The sequence below is a fragment of the Prionailurus bengalensis genome, chromosome F2 (genome assembly GCF_016509475.1).
Source record: "Prionailurus bengalensis isolate Pbe53 chromosome F2, Fcat_Pben_1.1_paternal_pri, whole genome shotgun sequence".
NCBI classification, from domain to species: domain Eukaryota; kingdom Metazoa; phylum Chordata; class Mammalia; order Carnivora; family Felidae; genus Prionailurus; species Prionailurus bengalensis.
In genome coordinates this window covers 81,820,420-81,838,834 of record NC_057353.1, presented here as the reverse complement: position 1 = coordinate 81,838,834, position 18,415 = coordinate 81,820,420, and the positions used below count along the sequence as shown (strand labels likewise).

The window sequence follows — 18,415 nt, the reverse complement described above, 5'->3', positions numbered from 1 at the left end:
CTGAGCTTTGTCAAAAACGCTGAAATCAGCCCTGCGCAGAGCCCGGCTCAAAACACGCGTGTGCACCCCCACCTTCCTACCGTCCTCCGAGCACCACCTCCCAACGTTCCCTTTCCCGGAATCTGTGGGCAAGCCCCCCGCCCCAAGCGCCCTCCTCCTCCTGTCTGCCTCTTTGCCCCCGAGCCCTCTGTCTCCCACCTAGTGATGAACCCGAGGCCTCGGCCGCATCGCTGCCATTGTTTTGGCTTAGACGCACTTCCTCCTAGGTGTCATCCCTCGTGCCGTCCAGGAAGGATTAGTTTTGCTGTTTCCGTTTCAAAGTCAAGGGGCCTGAGGGGCTGACCGCTGCTGGGATTGGCCCAGGACTCACAGCGTGCTCGGGTCAGGCTGACCCGGCCCTGTGCTCCGGGCCCCAGAGTGCCCCACTCAGATGCAGCCCCACCTGGGAGACCCCCGGGCATCCCACCCTGAAGTCCACTCTGACCTCTGGATGTTCCTCCCCACTGTGTCTCCACCCAGTGCTTCCCCAACCCGGCTGATGTCCTCATTCCTAGCTGGGAATCTGGGGGGTGGGGTGGGGTGTCTAGCCACCTCCTTCCCCAAATCCTGCTCCTAACCCCCCCCAGACCGGCATCCTCCCACCCTGCTGCTGCCCTGCCCCCCCCCCCCAGGCCAAGGTCAGCTCCCTCCTGGGTGCCGGCCCGGCTGCCTCCCCGTCCCCGGCTCCCCCTGCCCAGTTCCAACGCTCTTCTGCATTTACAGCCTAGGACCATCAGCCTGTGTCACTCTTCTGCTTCAAGCCCCTCGACGCTAACAGAGACCAGCTCTTTCGCACAGGTGCCGGGCCCTGGGGCCGTCATACCCCATGTGACACGGCAGTCCTTCAGGGGGGAAATGGCCGTGGGGGGTGACCCGGCCCTCGCTGGTCCTCCCACTTCCCAAACCAGCCGCTGCCCGGCCGCTCTGTTCCTCCGGGTCCCCTGAGGACCACTCCCATCCTGCCACGCCTCAGAAGCTGCCCAAGCCAAGGTCACAGTGACCTACATTTGCCCAGCCCACGGATCAGCCCTTCCAGACTCCTACCCTACGGCTTTCTGCTGGATTCCTGAACACCCCGTCTGCCCCTGCCCCCGGGGGCTGTGCCTGCCTCCTCCTGAGGCCACCGGAGAGGCGCTGGCCTGCCCCCCTTCCCCTGCTCCTCTCCAGTTATGCTCACGGCTTCACGGAGGTTTCTGGAATCTACAGCCGGGACCATGATTGGAACCGTGTTCCAGGGTAACTGGCTTCCCCTGTAACCCCTTGGGGCTTCTTTTCTGCCTTTAAAGACTCTGTTCCTAGTAGGGCGTTGACCTCATTGGCTAAAGGCCCTGGACAACGTCACCCGGCCCCGCAGTGACCCACCCAGCGTGGAACGCCCAGCCAGGCCTGGCCCCTGGATGCCCAGCACCTGTATTCCGCTGGCAGCCCCGAGGTCTGAGGCAGGCTGCCCCCTGCTGCTCCAGCCTCCCAGGGGCGCCCAGAAAACCCTGGGCAGCCCGCCAGGGGTTCTCGACCACCAAGCGCACACAGGACTGACCTCCTGCCCGCTGCCCACCGAGCCCCACCCCCCTCCGTCCCCCGTGCCACGTCCTCCGCTCGGGCCCCATCTCTCCGAGGGCCGACAGTCACACAGGACGCCCCGGGCACCCCGGCACCATCCACTTCCGACCTCTGCCCTGCCCGTCCTGGGCCTTCACTGCCCTTCCCACCCCCACGGCGCTCACGTGCACCCCTCCCAGAATCTTGAACACGGTCCCCTGGTGCAGGTGACCCTGACCTCCAGGCGAAACAGAGGCCCCACCCCGCCGGGGACCCTTCCCCTGCGCCGTTTCCCAAGACGCCCTCCCCTGTTGCTGCCTGGCACCTTCCCCTCCCCCCGCCGCAGCCTCGCAACAGCGGGTCTTTGTGGTTGTTTTTTGTCACGGCGTGTCCCTGGCGCCTGGACACCTTGCAAGCGCGGTAACCAGCTGCTGGGTGAATGATCTGTGCCGCCGAAACGCACGCGATCCCCAAACCTCGTCCCCTGGCCGCAACTCCAAAGGGCCCGCCCGGCCCACTTCTCCACGCGGCCCGCAGCCCGAGGGGCCCCCGCAGACCCCGGCCCCGGGCCTACTGGCCCCATAGCGTCGTCTGCCTGCCACAACGGGAGGCCCCTCCCCCAGCCAGGAGTTAAAGCTCCTTCGTCCGCGGTTCGGTTCGGTCCTTCGCTGACGCTCAGCGCGCACCTCCGGGGCCGGTGGCGAACACCTCAGGTCGCCTGCCCTCAGCGCTTGGCTTCCCCGGGGGGAGGGCGCTGCCCAGGGGCAGGTGGCCGGGGCAGCCCCCCGCAGAGAGGACCCTCTCCCACCGCCCTGTGCCCAGAGAGCCAGCCCTCTCCCACCCGGCCACTCACCTGGCACGCCGTCCCCGCCCCGATCCTGGGTCAGGCTGGTGAGGCAGTTCTCGGGGCCGCCGGCCACGCCGTCCCTCAGGCAGACGTCCCCTCGGGGGGTCAGGGAGCCAGAGGCAGGGTCGCCGGTGTCGCCGCCCAGGCAGGCGCAGGGGGTCTGCATGATGCCGCAGGGGTGGGAGCTGCGGCTGCCGGCCAGACAGGCGTCCAGCCAGCGGCACAGCATCTGGCAGGCGGCCCGGCTGGGGTTGCGGTTGCCCACGACCAGGTACTCCACGGAGAAGTCGTCGCCGGGGCTCTGGGGCGCGGCCGGCAGCCCGGGGCCCCGCTCGCGGGGCGGCTGCTGGCGCAGCATCTGCAGGAACTGCTTGCTGGCCTGCAGGAAGGCCAGGGGCGCCGAGGGGTCGCAGAGCTGCAGCACCTCGTCGAAGCTCTCCACGCCCAGGTAGGTGCGGGTGGACTCCAGGAAGGAGTCGAACTGGTAGGTGCGGACGCGGCCGGGGCCGCCGCAGGGCGCGGGCGCCTTGGCCACCTTCATGTAGAGCGTGTAGCGCCGCGGGTCTGGGTTGCGCAGGGTCCAGGAGCAGCGCGAGGCGTTGGCCGGGAACACGGCGGCCGCCTGGAAGTAACCGAAGAACTTGCCCTGCACCAGCGTGGCGCACGGCTCGGCCCCGGGCCCCGCGTCCGCCCCCGCGGCCGCCCGCGCCCAGCGCCCCAGCAGCAGCAGCAGCAGCAGCAGCAGCAGCAGCGACGGGCAGAGGGTCCGGAGGGGCCCCGGGGCGGCGGCCTGGCCCCTCATCCTAGCTCGCGGGGCCGCCGGGGTTCCGCGGGCTGGGCAGGCAGGCGCAGGCCAGGCCTTGACATGCCAGGGTCCGGCGACGGCGGGGCTGGGCTGGCGGGAGCCGGGGGCGGGGGCTCCGAGCGGGGGCGGGAGAAGGCTCCGGACGACCTAAGGTTCAGGGCCCCGACGCTGGCCTGTGGCCCTCAGCAGCAGCTGGAAGAAGAGGACAAGAGGGACGGTGTGAGGCCACGCCCCACCCCCCCACCCCCGCCCCCTGCCCCGGGGAGGCTGGGACTCTGGGCACTGGGGGGCCGTGCCTGCAACCCGCCAACGTGTCCACCTGCAGGGGGACGGTGGCCTCCTCGTCCAGCTGGGCCTGAGCAGGGAGCGGTGGGCAGCCCCCGGCCGGGGCCCCGGGGCCCCGGAGGCCTGGGCCGGGCCCGCCCGGCTCAGACTGGCCACGCGTGGCCCCTGTGGGTCCCGGGGCTGCCTGCTTGCTCACGCCATCATGGCCACGGCGGCCACTCGGCCCGTGGGCCTCTGTGTCTCTCCCTGGCCCTGTGGTGGGGGGCTGGGCGCTCTCTCCTGGCCGTCTCCCTCATCGGTCTCCTCTCTCTGTGCCCTTCCTCCTCCCTAGTCCCTGCCCGTCAGGGAGGAGAGTGCAATCCTCTCAGAAGGGGAAGGGGAGAGGTCATTCCGGCCATCCCCCAGCAGTGGGAGCGCAGACCCTGTGACAGTGTGATGGGGGTCACTGCCGCCTCTCAGGCAGTCTTCCTCCCCCTCTGGGACCCACTGGCCCCTGGGCCCACGGCTCTAGGAAGGCAGGGCTGGGCATGGAGTCACCCAGAACCGCACACATCCAGGCCTCGGCCTATACTAACCCCTCCCCTCACCCCTTCTTTGTGACCCACCCCTCCACTTCACGACGAGGACACCGGGGCTGAGAGGGTAAGTGGCTCGCAGGAGGTCACAGTGAGAGGCGGGAAAACCCACACCTGAACCCCTTCGCGGCCCCAGCCTTGTGCCGCTGGGTCCCCTCCCCTGCTCTGGGAGAGAAGGTGCCGGCTGTGTGTCGCCCCCTCACTCCTGGGGGAAGGGGACGCAGCTGCCAGCCCATTGGAGCAGGGACACAGCAGAGCCACCCAGGGCTCAGAAAAGGACGGTGGCCCTGCTGGACCTGCCACCATGTGGACCCCGGTGGCTTCCTTCTGCTTCCGGGCCTCAGTTTCCCCAACCATCCCCCAGCTCCTAGCTGGGCCAGGCGCCGGCCCCATGCAGCCGCTGAGCCGGTGGGTGAGGAAGACAGCAGCCCCCCCCAACCCCCCCACCCCTGGCTGCTGGGCCTCCTGGTGCCCGTGGCCTCCACTATGCAGACCTTGCACATGATGACTGCCTGCCCCCAGGGACTCGCCACTTCCTGCTGCCCAACGTCCTTCCTGCGTGGGCTGTTGGTGGATCGGGGAGCTGGGCACAGGTGGCCTTCGGCCCTGAGAGGACTGGCAGCCCCTTCGTGGCTATGTGGCCTCGGGCAGGCCTCACCTCCTAGCCTCAGTTTCCTCATCTGTATAATGGGGGAGAAGCCTCACTGTCTCAGCAAGAGAGTAAGATCTAGACCTGGGGGTTTACCCATGTTTGGGGCAGGAGGCAAGGAGGAGGAGGGGAGAGGAGGCGAGAGTGAGGTTCTGGGTCACCAGGGGGAGCTGGGCCAAACCTGGCCCCCCAGGGCTCTTTAGTGACAGACATTCAGGTGCCCTGAGGAGGAAATTCCCAAACTTCTCATCCTGGCACCTGTGGGCAGGGCTGAGCAGACGCTGAACTTAGCCCTTACCTCTGGGAAGACGCTCGTCCCACCTCTAGACCACCTGGGGCCAGCCCTGGATATGGGCATAGCAGAGCCCGCTTGCCCTGGCCACCTGCCCCCACATTACGGGGACGGACAGGCCATGGCCAGGGTCCTACAGCCAATCCCAGACTTGGGAGGTCCCCGCCATCTTGTTGCAGAGGGGTGGCCGTGTGTTCCAAAACCTCATCTGAGCCCCACTTGCACCCCCCCACCCAAGTCCTGGGCTGGGACCTAATGTGGAAGCCAGTCCCCGGCCCTGGGACAGACTCTCCCTAACGCCCAGAGGGTCCAGGGGACTTAGCCCCAGTCCCAGAACAATGTCGGCACTGATCCCAGCTTAGTGCTCACCTTGCTGCACCCCATCACTACCCCCAGGGGGCCTGCATGGTCTGAAATGACCCACGTGAGGGCCCATGTCACCTGTGTCCCCTCTCCGGCCCAGACACTCCCTCGGGGTCTCGGGGGGAGGTAAGGGAGGCAGGCTGGTGCAGGGGACGGTGGTGGAGAGGGAAGGGGGGACTCTTGGAAGAGGGGCTGGTTCTGGCAGACCTGGGGGGCCAGGAGCAGGTACAGGAGGTGACGTACACAAGCACCAACCACTGAGGGCCTGTGCCGGGCACGAGTTCTCCAGGGCCTCAGCCAGCCCCTCTGGAGAACGGTCAGCCATGGGGCTGCGGGTGAGAGCACGGCCCCCGCCTTCCGCGCCTCCAGGAGGACTCGGCATTCTGGTGAGCCCCGTGCTGTGCCAGGCCGTCGCATCTGTACAGCAGCCACCCCAGGGGCACCTGTTAGGGCTCCATTTTGCAGATGGCATATTTGGGACCCCAGAGGAGCCGTGTCTTGGTAGGGGCTGGTAGGTGCTGAACGCCAGAGCCAGGATCCAAACCCAAGTCTGCCAGTCAGAGCTGGTGCCCTCTGCACCGCCCAGCACTGCCCTGGGGCGGGCAGAACCGGACCTAAGCCTGCTCCCGTCCCAGGCCACGCTGAGGTCCTCCTGGCATGTCTCCCGGCCAGCCCTCCTGGTCACTGGCTCACTCCACAACCGGAGCACCTGCCGGGGGCGGAGGCCCCCCTGCAGCGTCCCGTGTGGCAGGACAGAGGTGGCAGCGGGGTTAGAAGCAGGACAGCGCTCCAATCAGAAGGGTCCCTCACGAGGGGAGCCCGGGTGGCCCATGGTGGGGGGAGTGGGCCTCGGGGGGAGGCAAGGGAGGCACGGTGGGGCAGGGGGTGGTCGTGGGGAGGGAGGGGGAAGATGCTCAGGAGATAGGACAGAGAGGCCCCAGTGGCCAGCTGGGGTATGGGATGTGGAAGGGACACTTCCGGCCTGGACACTGAGGTGGCAAGTGCAGGGGTGAGTGTGCGGTAAGGGCAGGTCAGGGCAGAGCTCAGAGCCCTTCCAGGCGGCGGTGCCCGGAGACCGAGGCCCCGAAGCGAGCCTTCAACAGACTACCAGGGCTGGAAGATGGCCTGTGAGTGTTCACCCATGGGGTTCTCAAACAGGGCTCCTATGGAGCTCTGGGGCTCCAAAGGGGGGACCCCAAGGGCCGTCAGGGAGTCGGGGCCAGGTGGGAAGCAGTAGGTGTCCTCTAGAACATCTCTGACTCGAACTGCTCCATCCACACCCTGGGCGTCGGGAAAGGCTCTGCCAGCCAGAGGGCTGTGCCGGCTATGAGGACACCAGCCCGGCCTCGCTTCTCCCGGCTGGGTCGCAGGGCAGAGCTGGGCAGGAGGCCCGGGCTGCCACTGTGGATGGCCCCTGCACCTGCCAGTGCGCGCTGTCCCCCTGCCTCTCCACGCCCCATCCCCAAGCGGCTCACAAGGCCTTTCTGGCCAGATGAGCCTCCTTTATCCTCATTAACTACATACCTGACTCCCAACGAGGCCTCGGAAAAATGGCTCAGAGGCCCCTCCCCTCTGAGGCTCCTTGCACCAAGGCAGGCCCAGGCAGGCAGAGCGCCGGGCAGGCTTGGGGCACGCTGGTGTCAGGCCCCAGGTCACATAGCCACGGTGGAGGACAGGTCAAGTCCCTCCCAGGCCGGGGCAGTTGGTGCTGAGACAGGGTGGGGGCATACGGCGGGGGGCGGGGGGGGGGGAACCTGGCACTCGGGGTGGGGTCCTGGAGGGAGGGGACAGCGTCTGGGAGGGGTCCTGGGACGAGTGGGGGCAGGGCCTGATCTGACTTCATTCCAGGGTCCCTCTGACCGCTGCGGGCGGGTGCAGGCAGGGAGAGCCGAGGATGTGGCCTGTGTGGGATCTGGGCGGGTGTGGGGCGGTGGGGGGCGGGGGGGGAAGCCAGGGTCTCAGAGATGACCAGGCTTCCAGGTTGGGCAAGTGAGCGATGGGCGGTGGGGGCCCTCACTGGGATGAGGGGCGGATGCGTGCACACACGTGTGCGTGTGTGAATATGCATGGCTACACGTGCACCTGGGTGCAGATGTTTCCCCGTATTCGTGAGCACACGCGTGACCGTGTGCACGCGTGCCTCTGGATGTGTGCACGTGTCTGCATGCACGCACACGTGTAGCATGCTTGCACAAGGACACACGGCAAGAAGAGAGCCGGGCTCAGTGTGTGCTCACTGGGACGTGAGGGCCGGGCGGGGTGGATGGCCGGTGTCTCTGGCAGCACCTCCGCTGTGTGTCCCCGGGCTGGCTCAGGCCCCCACCCCAGCCTCACCTGGCACCCGGGCCTCCGCTGGCCGAAAGCGAGGCGCTAGGGGTCTCTGGCCGTCCCCAGCGATGGGCTCTCGTGTGGCCACAGGTCACTCCTTTCCGTGAACGCTCACAGTCTCTCCCACTGTCTCCTCCCCAGACACAGGCCACCTGTCCTCCGATCCCGGCCTGGGTCACTGAGGCTTTTGTTGCCCACTGCCCCCCTCGGGCTCCCAGGGACAGCGACGACTCACGCCCAAGCCCCTCTGGTTCCTGCGTGGGGAAAACTAACCAAACTGCCCTTGCTGCCAGAAAGTTCCTCCCGGTGTCCAGCCCCCACCCTGAGGCCCGCCTCAGCCCCAGCCCGTCGTCGCAAGGCCTCCCAGAGGCCCGGGGCTGGCCTCGGGATGGGGGCCAGGGAGCCCTGTTGGTGTCTGAGCAGGGTTGCAGGGTGGAGGCTGCTGGGACGGGAGGTGGGCGACCGTGCGGGTGAGGGACTGAGAGCGAGCCGGGTGGGGACGGGAAGCTGGGGGTCAGCCGAGGAGGACCCCTAAGAGTCACCGCCAGTTCCTGAGTCCCGACCACAGGCTGGGACTGGCCTAAGCTCCACGGGAACCCCTTGTTGGATGTCACGGCCCCGTCGTGAGGTAGGAGCAGAACCAAGCCCCCCTGTGAGGCTCACAGGGTCACCGTCAGCCGAGGATCCTGCGCCCACCTGCCACACCGTCCCAGATGTCTCCCTGCACGTGCAGGCCAGCGGTGCCCCCGCCCCGACATCAGAAGCCCTGGGTGCCTTGGTTTCCCCGCTCCCTCAGGCACTGTGATTCTCCAGCCCCACTCCAGTCTGTCCGACCCTCCTCCCCAGGCTCAGCGCCCTCCCCCGCAAGGCCCGGTGCACACACGCAGACCCACCCCGGGCCCTGCCTCCACATCCCCTCCCCACCCACCCCAGGCCGCCAATGGCATCCCCAGATGCCAGCCACAAAAGGCACTCTGTTGTCCTGCCCGGCCCCCTGAACAGTGCCTGCCTGTGTGTCCTGGGAAAAGGCTGCGCTGGGGGAGGGGTGGGGTGGGCGCCCTCAGCACCGAGGACAGCCCAGGGGCTGGCTGGCGGGCAGGGGCCGGGAGAGCAAGCAGATGAGGCCGTCCGGGGACGCGCGACCGCCCCTGCCCACGCAGCCTGCCCTCCCTGCCCAGGGAGCCCAGGGGCCCCTATGGATCCCTCCCGGGCAGTGGCAGCCTGGGCCCCAGGTGGCCGTGTGGGCTCTGGGAGTGGGGGGGCGGGCGTAGATCCAGGACAACCCAGGACGAGGGGCCTCTGTCCGTGAGCACAGACGCAGGTGGGGCGTGAGAATGTGGCTCCCCACCCCACAGTCACCGTGTGTTCGTGCTCCCAGCCTGTGTGGACCGGCTCCCCTGAACCCCTCTGCTCACCTGCGGGGAGTCCCACGCCTGCCCCGAGGAGCCCCCAGGTCACACCGCACTCAGCAGAGAGGTAGGGGCAGAGCAGGGAGGTGCCACCACAGGGCCGCGGGGGGGGGGGGGGCCGGACCCCGAGAGGCCCACCGCATCACCACGCCTGCCGGCCCGGCCCCTCGGGAAGCCCCCTTCCCTTGCGCCCCTGCCTGGGCACAGGTGCCATGGCAGGGAGTCTGCCCAAGAGAAGAGAGAAAGGCCCCCCGCCACCCGAAGGGCCGCTGCTGGGGGCTGGGAGGGGGGAACCCTGTGTGGCTCGGCCGCAGCCCCCCGCCCAGCAGCCCCACGAGGGCGAGGCGGTCTTCACCCGTATTTCAGAAGGGAGGCTGACGGACTCCCCGCACCAAGGGTAGCTCAGGAGCTGGGGCCTGGAGCTGGGGGCCAGCTCCCTGACCGGCCTTGTCACGCCTCCTCTTGCCCAGAATCCCATCACCCTAAACCCCTTGCAGGCCTCGAAGCCTGGCCCGGCCCCGGCCTGGGGAGCACTCATCCTCCAGGACACCGAAGCGGCCTGCCCTCGAGGGCCTCACCTGCGCCTGCCGGGCCCTCCCCAGAGTGGGCGTGTCCTGCACCCCAAGCGCGCACGCACCCAGGCACGCAGGCGTAAGCGTGCAGTAGCATGTGCGTGCACACAGCCAGCCTCTCCCGGAGACAGTCCTAAGCGACGGCATAGGTCCCAGGGTGGGGGTGGGGGACTCTCACGAGGAGGGGGTGGCTGACTGTGCTGTCCTCTCAGGGTCCGCCGGCTTGGCACCCCGGGGGGAGCCGCTGAGCCCCGAGGCTGCCCTGGCCCCCCCGCTGCAGGCCTGTGAGTGATGCTCCGATCCACACCCCACACCGGGATCTGTGCTCCCCGGGTCTCCAGAGGGAGGGGCTCGTCTGAGGTCACCTGCCCAAGGTCGCATGGGAGAGGGCAAGGGGACAGCAGGAAGGTCGGAAGAGGGGGTCAGGAAGGGGCCCGGGGGCCTACCTAGGCCCTGGGGCTGCTCTGTGCTGAGGCTCCAGGGCATCGCGGGGGCCCGACTGGGTGGCGTCAGCAGAGCTCCTGACCGCTTGCAAGGGGGGGGGCAGGGGGCGAGCAGCGACCGGCACTTAGCCTGCACCTGCTTCGTGGAATCGAGGTCCTCCGGCTCCCAAAGTCCCCTGTACCTGCTCCAACAGCACAGCTGGGGCGGCAAGGCTGACCGTCCTGTCCCACTGCTCAGAGGAGCAAAGGCTCCCCCAGCTGGAGGCTGCACCCGGGGCCTCCCCCGACACCCACGGGGTGACCTCTCCCCTCTGTGGGGGGCAGCTGAGGAGAAGGACGGCCAGCGAGGGTGGGGCCGGGGCTCAAGGTCACCACCTCTGCCCACGGTCCCCCAGCTCTGGAGGGAGGCGGGAGCAAGCAGACGCTGTGCCCTCCCACCCCCGGCCCCGAGCAGGACGGTGGGGCCCACGGATGGACAGGCCGGGTGCTGAGGAGCAGGTGTGGGTGCAGGGCGGGAGTGTACCTACATGTGCACACGGTGTAGGAGGGAGTGCACGTCCGAGGACAAGTGGGGGGGGGGCTTTGTGCGGGTGAGGGAGTGTGTGCGTGTGGCGTGAGTGGACCGCGTGCAGGTGTGTGTGCGTGTGCAGGCGTGGGTGTGTGAGTGGACGTGCTGCTGTCCACAAAGGGCTTCTGGAGGCGCCACGTGTGAGGTGGGGACCAGGGGCGGGTCCAGCTGGGAGCAGGGGCAGGGGTGGCAGAAGACGCGCTCTCCCGCCTGCCGATTCCCTCTCCTTTCCATTCAGGTCTTGCAGCCATGGTCACATGCCTTTCCCAGGGCACCAGCTGTCACCCCCCAGCCGGATCAGGTCCGTACCAGGTCCTGCCCTCGACAGCCCCGAGGCTGCCCTGCCTTCTGCAGTTCTAGGCTCTCTGGGGCACAGGGCGGGGAGGCTCCCAGCCCTGAGTCACCAAGTCTCAGAGAAGCGGCTGCTCCAAAGTCACCTTGCCACGCGGGAGGGAGGTTGGGGCCATCAACTCCCTTGCAGGCTCAAGCCTTAAAGAGGGGTGGGGGTGGGGGTGGACGGAGGCACAGGCTTCAGAGGGTGGGGTCTGGTGCTCTCTCCACACCCCCCCCATCTGGGTGGAGGTCAGTGATGAGACCAGGCCATCCCTGGGTGGCCCTGCCCACCAGCCCTCGGCGTCTCCGCCTCAAAGACCTTCAGCCCTGAAACAGCACCCCAAAATCGGCAGCCAGCCCCCCAAAACTGCCTGGGCTGGGGCTCAACTCCAGTGCCTGCCTTGGAGCCTCTCCTGGCTTCTAGTGGTTGCTGGGGCCACAGAGATCGACGGGCTGGAAGACAGGTGGCAGGACGAGCACAGAGATAATGGAGGTGCCAGAGGTGATAACCGGGAGTGGGGGTGTGGGGGCGTAGGGGGCGGGGTGCCGGGGCATGGCGGGTGAGCCGGGTGCCCATGATGTACACTGAACACTTCCACTTGCCCATGCAAGACATAGGCAGTTGTCCTGCCGAAGCACAGAGCATTCTGGAAAGACAACAGGGAGTCACTAACGGGGTCACTCGGGGCAGAGGACCTGCGTTTGGGGGCAAGACGGAGACTCCTATTTGCTCCCTAGCCCTTGGTGCTTCTTTAATTACGAGGCAAGGGTCCCTACGGAGAAGGGGGACACGGGAGGTGGGGGCAGAGCGGGACAGATGTGCCCCCGTAGCACACTTTGTCCCTGAGCTCGTCTTTGCCTCACCCTGCGAGCAGGACTGCGTCCCCCCGCCCCCCCAGCTGAGAACACCGAGGCAGGGAGGCTCCTTAGCACCTGGTGTCAGAAGACCCGAGCCCAGGGGTCTGCATTCAGCTCCCTCTGCGGGTCGTAGGGGCTCCTTGCCAAGACCTGTCCCCCGCGGGGAGGGACTCAGGCTCCATCCCCGGCGACTGTGCCACTGAAACCTTTTCCCCACAGTCGAGCAACACAGTGGGGCCCAGAGTCCAGGGCGTCCTGTGCGCTTTTCTTTATGGGATCCGTGCACCGTGACGATGACGTGGGGGGTCTCGGGTGGGTCAGGGAGGTGGGCATTTTGTCACGATGGCTGCGGTCTGCAGTGCAGGTGTGGGCACCTGGTGTGACTAGGCGTGTTCTGCCTCCTGTAACTCCGCTGCCCGCAGGGGCCCCCCGCCGTTGGTCGGGCCAAGTCACCACCCCTATTTAAGATCCCCTCGGTACTCCCCCAGCTCCCGGGACACGGCCCAAGGCCTCCAGGGCTCAGGTCTGGCCCGCCTCCCCCTGCAGCCCCCGTCCTGCCATTCACCCTCCTTTCCAAGTCCCGTCCGTTCCTCGCAGCTGTCCTGTCGCCTGCCACGGGGCCTTTGCGTGGCTGTTCCCTCCCCTTCACCACCACCCACCCACCCCTTCTGTGGGTCCCCATTAGCCCGCCGCTTCCTTGCAGCAGCCTCCGTGGGAGCCCCACATCTGGACGCCTGCAGGCTTCTCCTTATCCTCCACTGTCTAGAGCTGATTCACAGAGCTTGTCAGAGCCTTTTCACTCCCAGATTCCCGTCAGCCCTCATCCTGCGGAGGGGGGGGACCGTGCCCTCCTCACGGCCCTCACTGCACCCCCAGTGCAAGGGTACACACGTGGGCACCCACACGTTTAGTGTTATGTGTGCACGAGGGCCCCCGGGCCATGCGTGTTTACCCAGCAACCACGGCTCTGCCCTATGGCGCAGCTGCAGCCAGGGAGGCCGGAGGTGGGAGGGTTCCAGAGGACAATGGGAGAGTGTGGGTTCGCCGGCACAAATGGGGTTACCGACCCCCTCCAGGTGCGGGGTCTTCACGACAGAGCTTTAGTCTCCGGCCCAGCTCTTGCGCACGGAGCCGACCCGGGGCCCGCCCAAGGGTAAAACGCGGCTCACTTCAACACAGCCATCCGGGCTCACATTCACGGCAGACCCGCACCGCGCCACGCACACAGATGTGACAGTTTGCATGCCTGCACACACATGCGGGCAGCGTGCACGGCGCACATGGACACAAACACGCTCGCCCGTGGCCGCGCACCGTGCGCCGGGGCACGGGGGCCGGGCGAGCCGGGAAGAGCCAGGTGACGGGGCCGGCCCGAGACGCCAGCGAGCGGCCCCGGCGGGCGGGCGGCGGGGCGCCCGGCGGGAGGGCGGGGCGGCCGGGGGCTGCCCAGGATGGGGCGGGCGCGGGCGGGCGCGGAGGAGACGGAAGGGGCGGGCAGGCCGGCGGGCGGGCGCGGGCGCCCTCTCCCGGCCGTCCGGGGCAGCGCGCCGCCCTCTGCCACCGCCACCGCAGCCCCGCGCCGGCCGCCCGGGCCCCGGCCGCGAGTTTGTCCCCAGGGGGCGGGCTCGGGTCCCCGGACCCGCTCCGGGAGGCGGGGCCGGCCAGGGGACGAAGGCGCCGCGCGAGTCGGCCCGCGCGCGGCCGGGGCCTGCCGGGGCCGCCTGCCGGCGAGGCCTCGCAGCCGAGTGTCCGCAGGCGCCCCGCTGCCTCGGGACCCGGCCGGCCCGGACGCCGCAGGCCCAGCACGCTGCGGGCCCAGCGCGTTGGATCGCGGGACGAGCACCAGGGGCCTCGGCTGGAAGGGCTCCGAGAGCACAATCCGTGCTCCCATTGCACGGACGCGGCCGCCGAGGCCCGCGGCGGGCCGGGGCCCGCGGACAGGGGAAGGGACCTGGAGGGCTCGGCAACTTAGCCGTGTCCGCTCCCCGCCCGGGGTCGGCGGAGTGCGGCGTGAGGCCGAGGGCAGCGAACCGCCCGGTGTCCGCCCCCGCGCGGGAGCGCGGCGGGGACAAGCGCCCTTCTCCGGGATGCGAGGCAGAGAACGCCCCGCTCGAGCCCCCAGCGCCGTGCCCGCCCGCGGAGCCGCGCGCCGCCGGGGCGCATTCCCGCCGGCCTCGGGCTCGGCCCCCCGGCCGCCCGGGCTCCGCGGCTCGCGGGCCGTCCCCCGCCCCCCAGATGCACGCGCAACAAGTCTGAAAGCAGCCCGGAGGAGCAGCGAGCGAGCCGGGGAGGAAGGCGGCGGGCTCGGCGCGGGGCGCTCCGGGATCCCCGAATGCGCGCAACGTCCGCCTCCAGGGACCGGGCGCGGGTGGCGGGTGCTCGGGTGACTCGGCGGGCGGCCCACGTCCCCTCCCTGAGCTGCGACTCTGCGCGGGCGGGGGCGCGCCCGAGAGCCCCCGCCCCCTCCTTCGGCGGCGTGACCTTGCTCGGGTACTCAAAGCCGGACCCGGCGGCACCCGGCGTCCGGGCGCAGAGTTTCTCCATCGCCCGCGGTCGGGGAGGGAGCGGCTCCCTCCCTCGACCTCCTTCGCCGCCTCCTCGGCTGCGGGGTTCGCCGGGGAATGGAAGTCTTCAGGGTTCTAGGAGACGCCATGGCCGCTGCTCCAGACCCCAAAAACCATATATCACCTCCCGGATGCGACAAGGGACCCCAGGCTCCGGTTCCCTCCCCCCCCCCCCCACTCCACCGCCCGCGCGGCCGCTGCTCAGAGGGGGTGTGTGTTTGTGTCTGTGGGGGAGGGCACCAACGGTCTCCTTGGGTCCCCAGGGTGGGGTGGGAGAGCAGACCTCCGGGCCACCTCCCCAACACGTCCGCCAAGAGGCTCTTCTGGGGCGGGGGTGCGCGCCCCCTGCCCTCCCACGCGCCTTCACGCCTTTCAACTCCCCCCGAGTTGCAGCTAAGGAACCCCTGCCCCGGACCCGGGGGAACCGGGCGTGATGGGGAGTGCGCCGCGGGGAAGGGTGCTAGGGGTGGGGTGGGTTAGGGCACGTCAGGTCCCAGCCTGGGTCCTCGCGCTCCAAGAAACTTGGAAGCCCAAAATAAAAGTGGGAAGGGTAAGGTGCCCAGCGGGCTGGGGCCTGGCTGCCAGGCTGGGCTCTCTCTCTGAGCTGCCTGGGAAGTGACCCAGCAGGAGCCGCTGGGGCTCGGCGGAGGGACCCGGGCTCAGAGCCGCAGCCTCGGACTCGTCCTCCCCGCCGCCTGGCTCCCGGCGATTCTCATCTTCGCCGCCCCCTCCGAGGCAGGCCCGAGGCGCGCGTTGCCCGGCCCGGGGGGCCACAGGGACCCAGGAGAGGGTGTCTGGCTGGGCCCGGCGCCCCCAACCTCCCCAGGAGGGGGCAACGCTCATTCCTCGAGGCAGCTACGCGCGGCTCCCAGAGAGAGCAGCCACGGCGGAGGGCCGGCGGCCTCTGTTCGCTGGGGATGGGGACCGGCCGAGGAGTGCCGGGCGCCTCGCCTCGCTGCCTGGCAGGGAGAGGGCGCAGGGCAGACCCAAAGTTCGAAGCGGCTTATCCGCGCGGCCTGTCCGAGCGAGTGGAAAAGAAGACGGGAACGGAAAGAGCCAGGTCGTTTGTGTTGGGGGGAGGGAGGTGGTGGGGTGGTGGGGGGCACTAGGGTAGTCCTCCCCCGCTTTGGGGTTGGGGGAGAGAGCCTCCGGGGGTCTCCAAAGCCAGTACCGGTCTAAGGGTGAGGGCTGAGGGGGAGCCTGGAGGCTTCTCACGGCCGCCCGGGGGCTCTGCGTGGGGGGAGGACACCTCGGGCCCCTACACTGTCTGTAGGGGGCTCTGAGGGTGGTGAAGGGAAGGAGGGACACACGGGGGTGTCTCTCCTCAACCTCCCTGGGTCTATGTGTGGCCTTAGGGGTCACATCTGGGTCCCCAAGACCCCTGCCAGCATCTGTCTGTGTCGGGGACACAACGGGAACGCCTTCTCCAGCCTGCCCCGGGTCTGTGCATGTGACGGGGAGGGATGCCTTCCCCAGCCCAGCCTGCCAGGCTGGCCAGGCTGCGTGTGTGGACTGGGGGGGAGGTGAGCAAAGCCAAGGAGCCTCTACTACGTCCAGGGTCGCCCCCTCCTCAGCCCGCCGGGTGCGGGCACGCTGAGACCTGCCAGATTCCCTGGCTGCCGCTGGAGGAGGCAGGGGGCTGGGGGGGGGGGGCGTCCAAAGTCCCGAGCTCCGAGCGCAAACCTCGGAGCTGCGAAGCCCCAAACGGCGAAGTTAGGAAGTCCGGGCGCCCGCCCCTCCCCCGACCCCCTCCCACCCTCGCCGCGCCCCCGGCCCCCGGCCCCCGGTCCCCGGCCGGAGTCTTCCTTACCTTCCTCAGCAGCAGCGGCACCGCCGGCGAAGACTTGATCCGGCGAGTTGCAAATCCCCAGGAGCGCCCCGCGTCGCCGGCGGCCGAGCCGGGCGCCCGACCCGAGGTGGGGGGGGGGGGCGCTCCTCCTGCCGCCGCCGCCCCCGGCCCGCTCCAGGCCTAGCCGGACGCACCCCGGGGTGCCCCCGCCGGCGCACGCAGGCCCCCTCCCCTCCCCCCCGCCTGCTGGAGCCCCCCGGGCGCCGGGGGGTCCGGATGCCCGGGCTGCAGGCGATGCGGGGCGCGCGGGCCCGGGCCCGGCCAGGACGCGGCGCGGCCGCCTGTGCTCCCGGCTCGCCGGCTCCGCGCTCGCTCCGCCGGGGCCGCCGCCAACGCCGCGCCCGCCGCCGCCGCCGCCTGCGCCCGCCGCTCCCTCTCCGGCCGCCGCCGCTCCGCTCCTCTCGCCTGCCCCGCTCTTCTCGCCTTTTTTCCCCTTCCTGAGGGGGGGGCGAGCCGAGCCGAGCCGGGGGCGGGGCGGCGAGGGGAGGAGGAGGAGGAGGCCGAGGACGGGGAGAAGGAGGAGGAGAGAGGCGAGCCGCTTCCCCCCACCGGGCTGCCGGCGCTCCCCAATCTCTTGCTCTCTGAAACTGGATCCCGAATCGGGAGCCAGAGACTGCATTACGGATTACATCAGGCTTTATAGAGCTTCCAGATCACACATTAGAGGGGAGCGCGAGCGGGGGGCGGGGTGTGGGGGAGGGGAGAGAGATAAGGGGGGGGGGGGGTACGGATAAAATGCACACACGCGCGCACACCGAGGAAAGCCCAGCTCCTGCCCCAGGCAGAAGGAACGCCAAGAGTTGGGTCTCTGCTCTCTGTCTCTTCCAGGAGCCGAGGAGTGGCTAGTCACCGCCTGGTTGGTGGGTGGATGGATGGATGGATGGATGGGTAGATGGATGGATGGATGGATGGATGATGGGTGGGTGGATGGATGGATGGATGATGGGTGGGTGGATGGATGGATGGATGATGGGTGGGTGGATGGCTGGGCGGGTAAGTGGATGGATGGATGGATGGATGGATGGATAGATGGATGGATGGATGGATGAATGATGGGTGGGTGGATGGCTGGGTGGGTAAGTGGATGGATGGATGGATGGATGGATGGGTGGATGGATGGATGATGGGTGGGTGGATGGCTGGGCGGGTAAGTGGATGGATGGATGGATGGATGGATGGATAGATGGATGGATGGATGAATGATGGGTGGGTGGATGGATGGGTGGGTAAGTGGATGGATGGATGGATGGATGGGTGGATGGATGGGTGGATGAATGATGGGTGGGTGATGGCTGGGCGGGTAAGTGGATGGATGGATGGATGGATGGGTGGATGGATGGGTGGATGAATGATGGGTGGGTGATGGCTGGGCGGGTAAGTGGATGGATGGATGGATGGATGGATGGATGGGTGGATGGATGGGTGGGGGTAGGGTAAGTGAATGAATGCATGACTGGGTAGGTGGGTGGATGGATGGGTGAGAGGGTGGGTGTAAGGTAAGGGAATGGATGTGTGGGTGGGTGGATGATGGATGGATGGATGGTTCAATGGTTGGATGGATGAGTGGATGGGGGGATGGACAGAGGACATACAGGTGGAGGGAGGTTGTAGGGGCTTGTGCATAGACAATACAGGCACATGGAAGGAAGGATGAGGTAAGGGGGTGTAGAGGAAGGAGGTGTGGAAGGATGGATGGACCTGAAGCCTGGAGAGGTGGGCAGGATGTGGAACGGAAGGGTGGAGGGCGGGTGCATGGAGGAAAGAGGCAGGAGAGTGTGGACTGAGAGATAGGCGCATAATCAGAAGCACGGCGGCGTGGTGTGCGTGCAGGGCCGAAGAGGTGGGTGGCCTGTGAGGGTTGGTGGGGAGGATGCATGGGGAGGCGGATGAGAGTGGGTGGTCGGTTGAATGGAAGGAGAAAGGAGTTATGGGCAGAAGGTGGAGTCAAAAGCACAGACTCTGGACCCCGTCCAGAGCATCAGAGCGGGGGAGGGCCGACTGGTCCTGTCCAGGTTGGGTCTGTCCAGTGTGTGCTCAGGGGACTCCTAAGAAACACTGAGGGAGGGGCCTTGGAGAAGAGCCAGAGGCGGCGGGTCT

General features: G+C 68.5%; 1 protein-coding gene across 14 annotated transcripts in view; it reads right to left on the bottom strand.

Moving 5' to 3' along the window:
• ADGRB1 (adhesion G protein-coupled receptor B1) overlaps positions 1–16,406 on the bottom strand; it is an 81,017-nt gene extending 64,611 nt beyond the window's left edge. For 13 of the 14 annotated variants that reach the window (XM_043601908.1, XM_043601910.1, XM_043601915.1 and 10 more), the window contains exons 1-2: positions 16,280–16,406; positions 2,432–3,422 (exon numbers count right to left, since the gene is read on the bottom strand). In XM_043601908.1, coding sequence (XP_043457843.1) covers positions 2,432–3,227 — 796 coding nt within the window. In that variant the 5' untranslated portion in view covers positions 3,228–3,422; positions 16,280–16,406. Of the gene's footprint in view, positions 1–2,431; positions 3,423–8,418; positions 8,534–16,279 lie in introns of those variants that run through there. The other variant, XM_043601909.1, reaches the window with a different exon arrangement.
• Between the last annotated feature and the right edge of the window lie 2,009 nt (positions 16,407–18,415).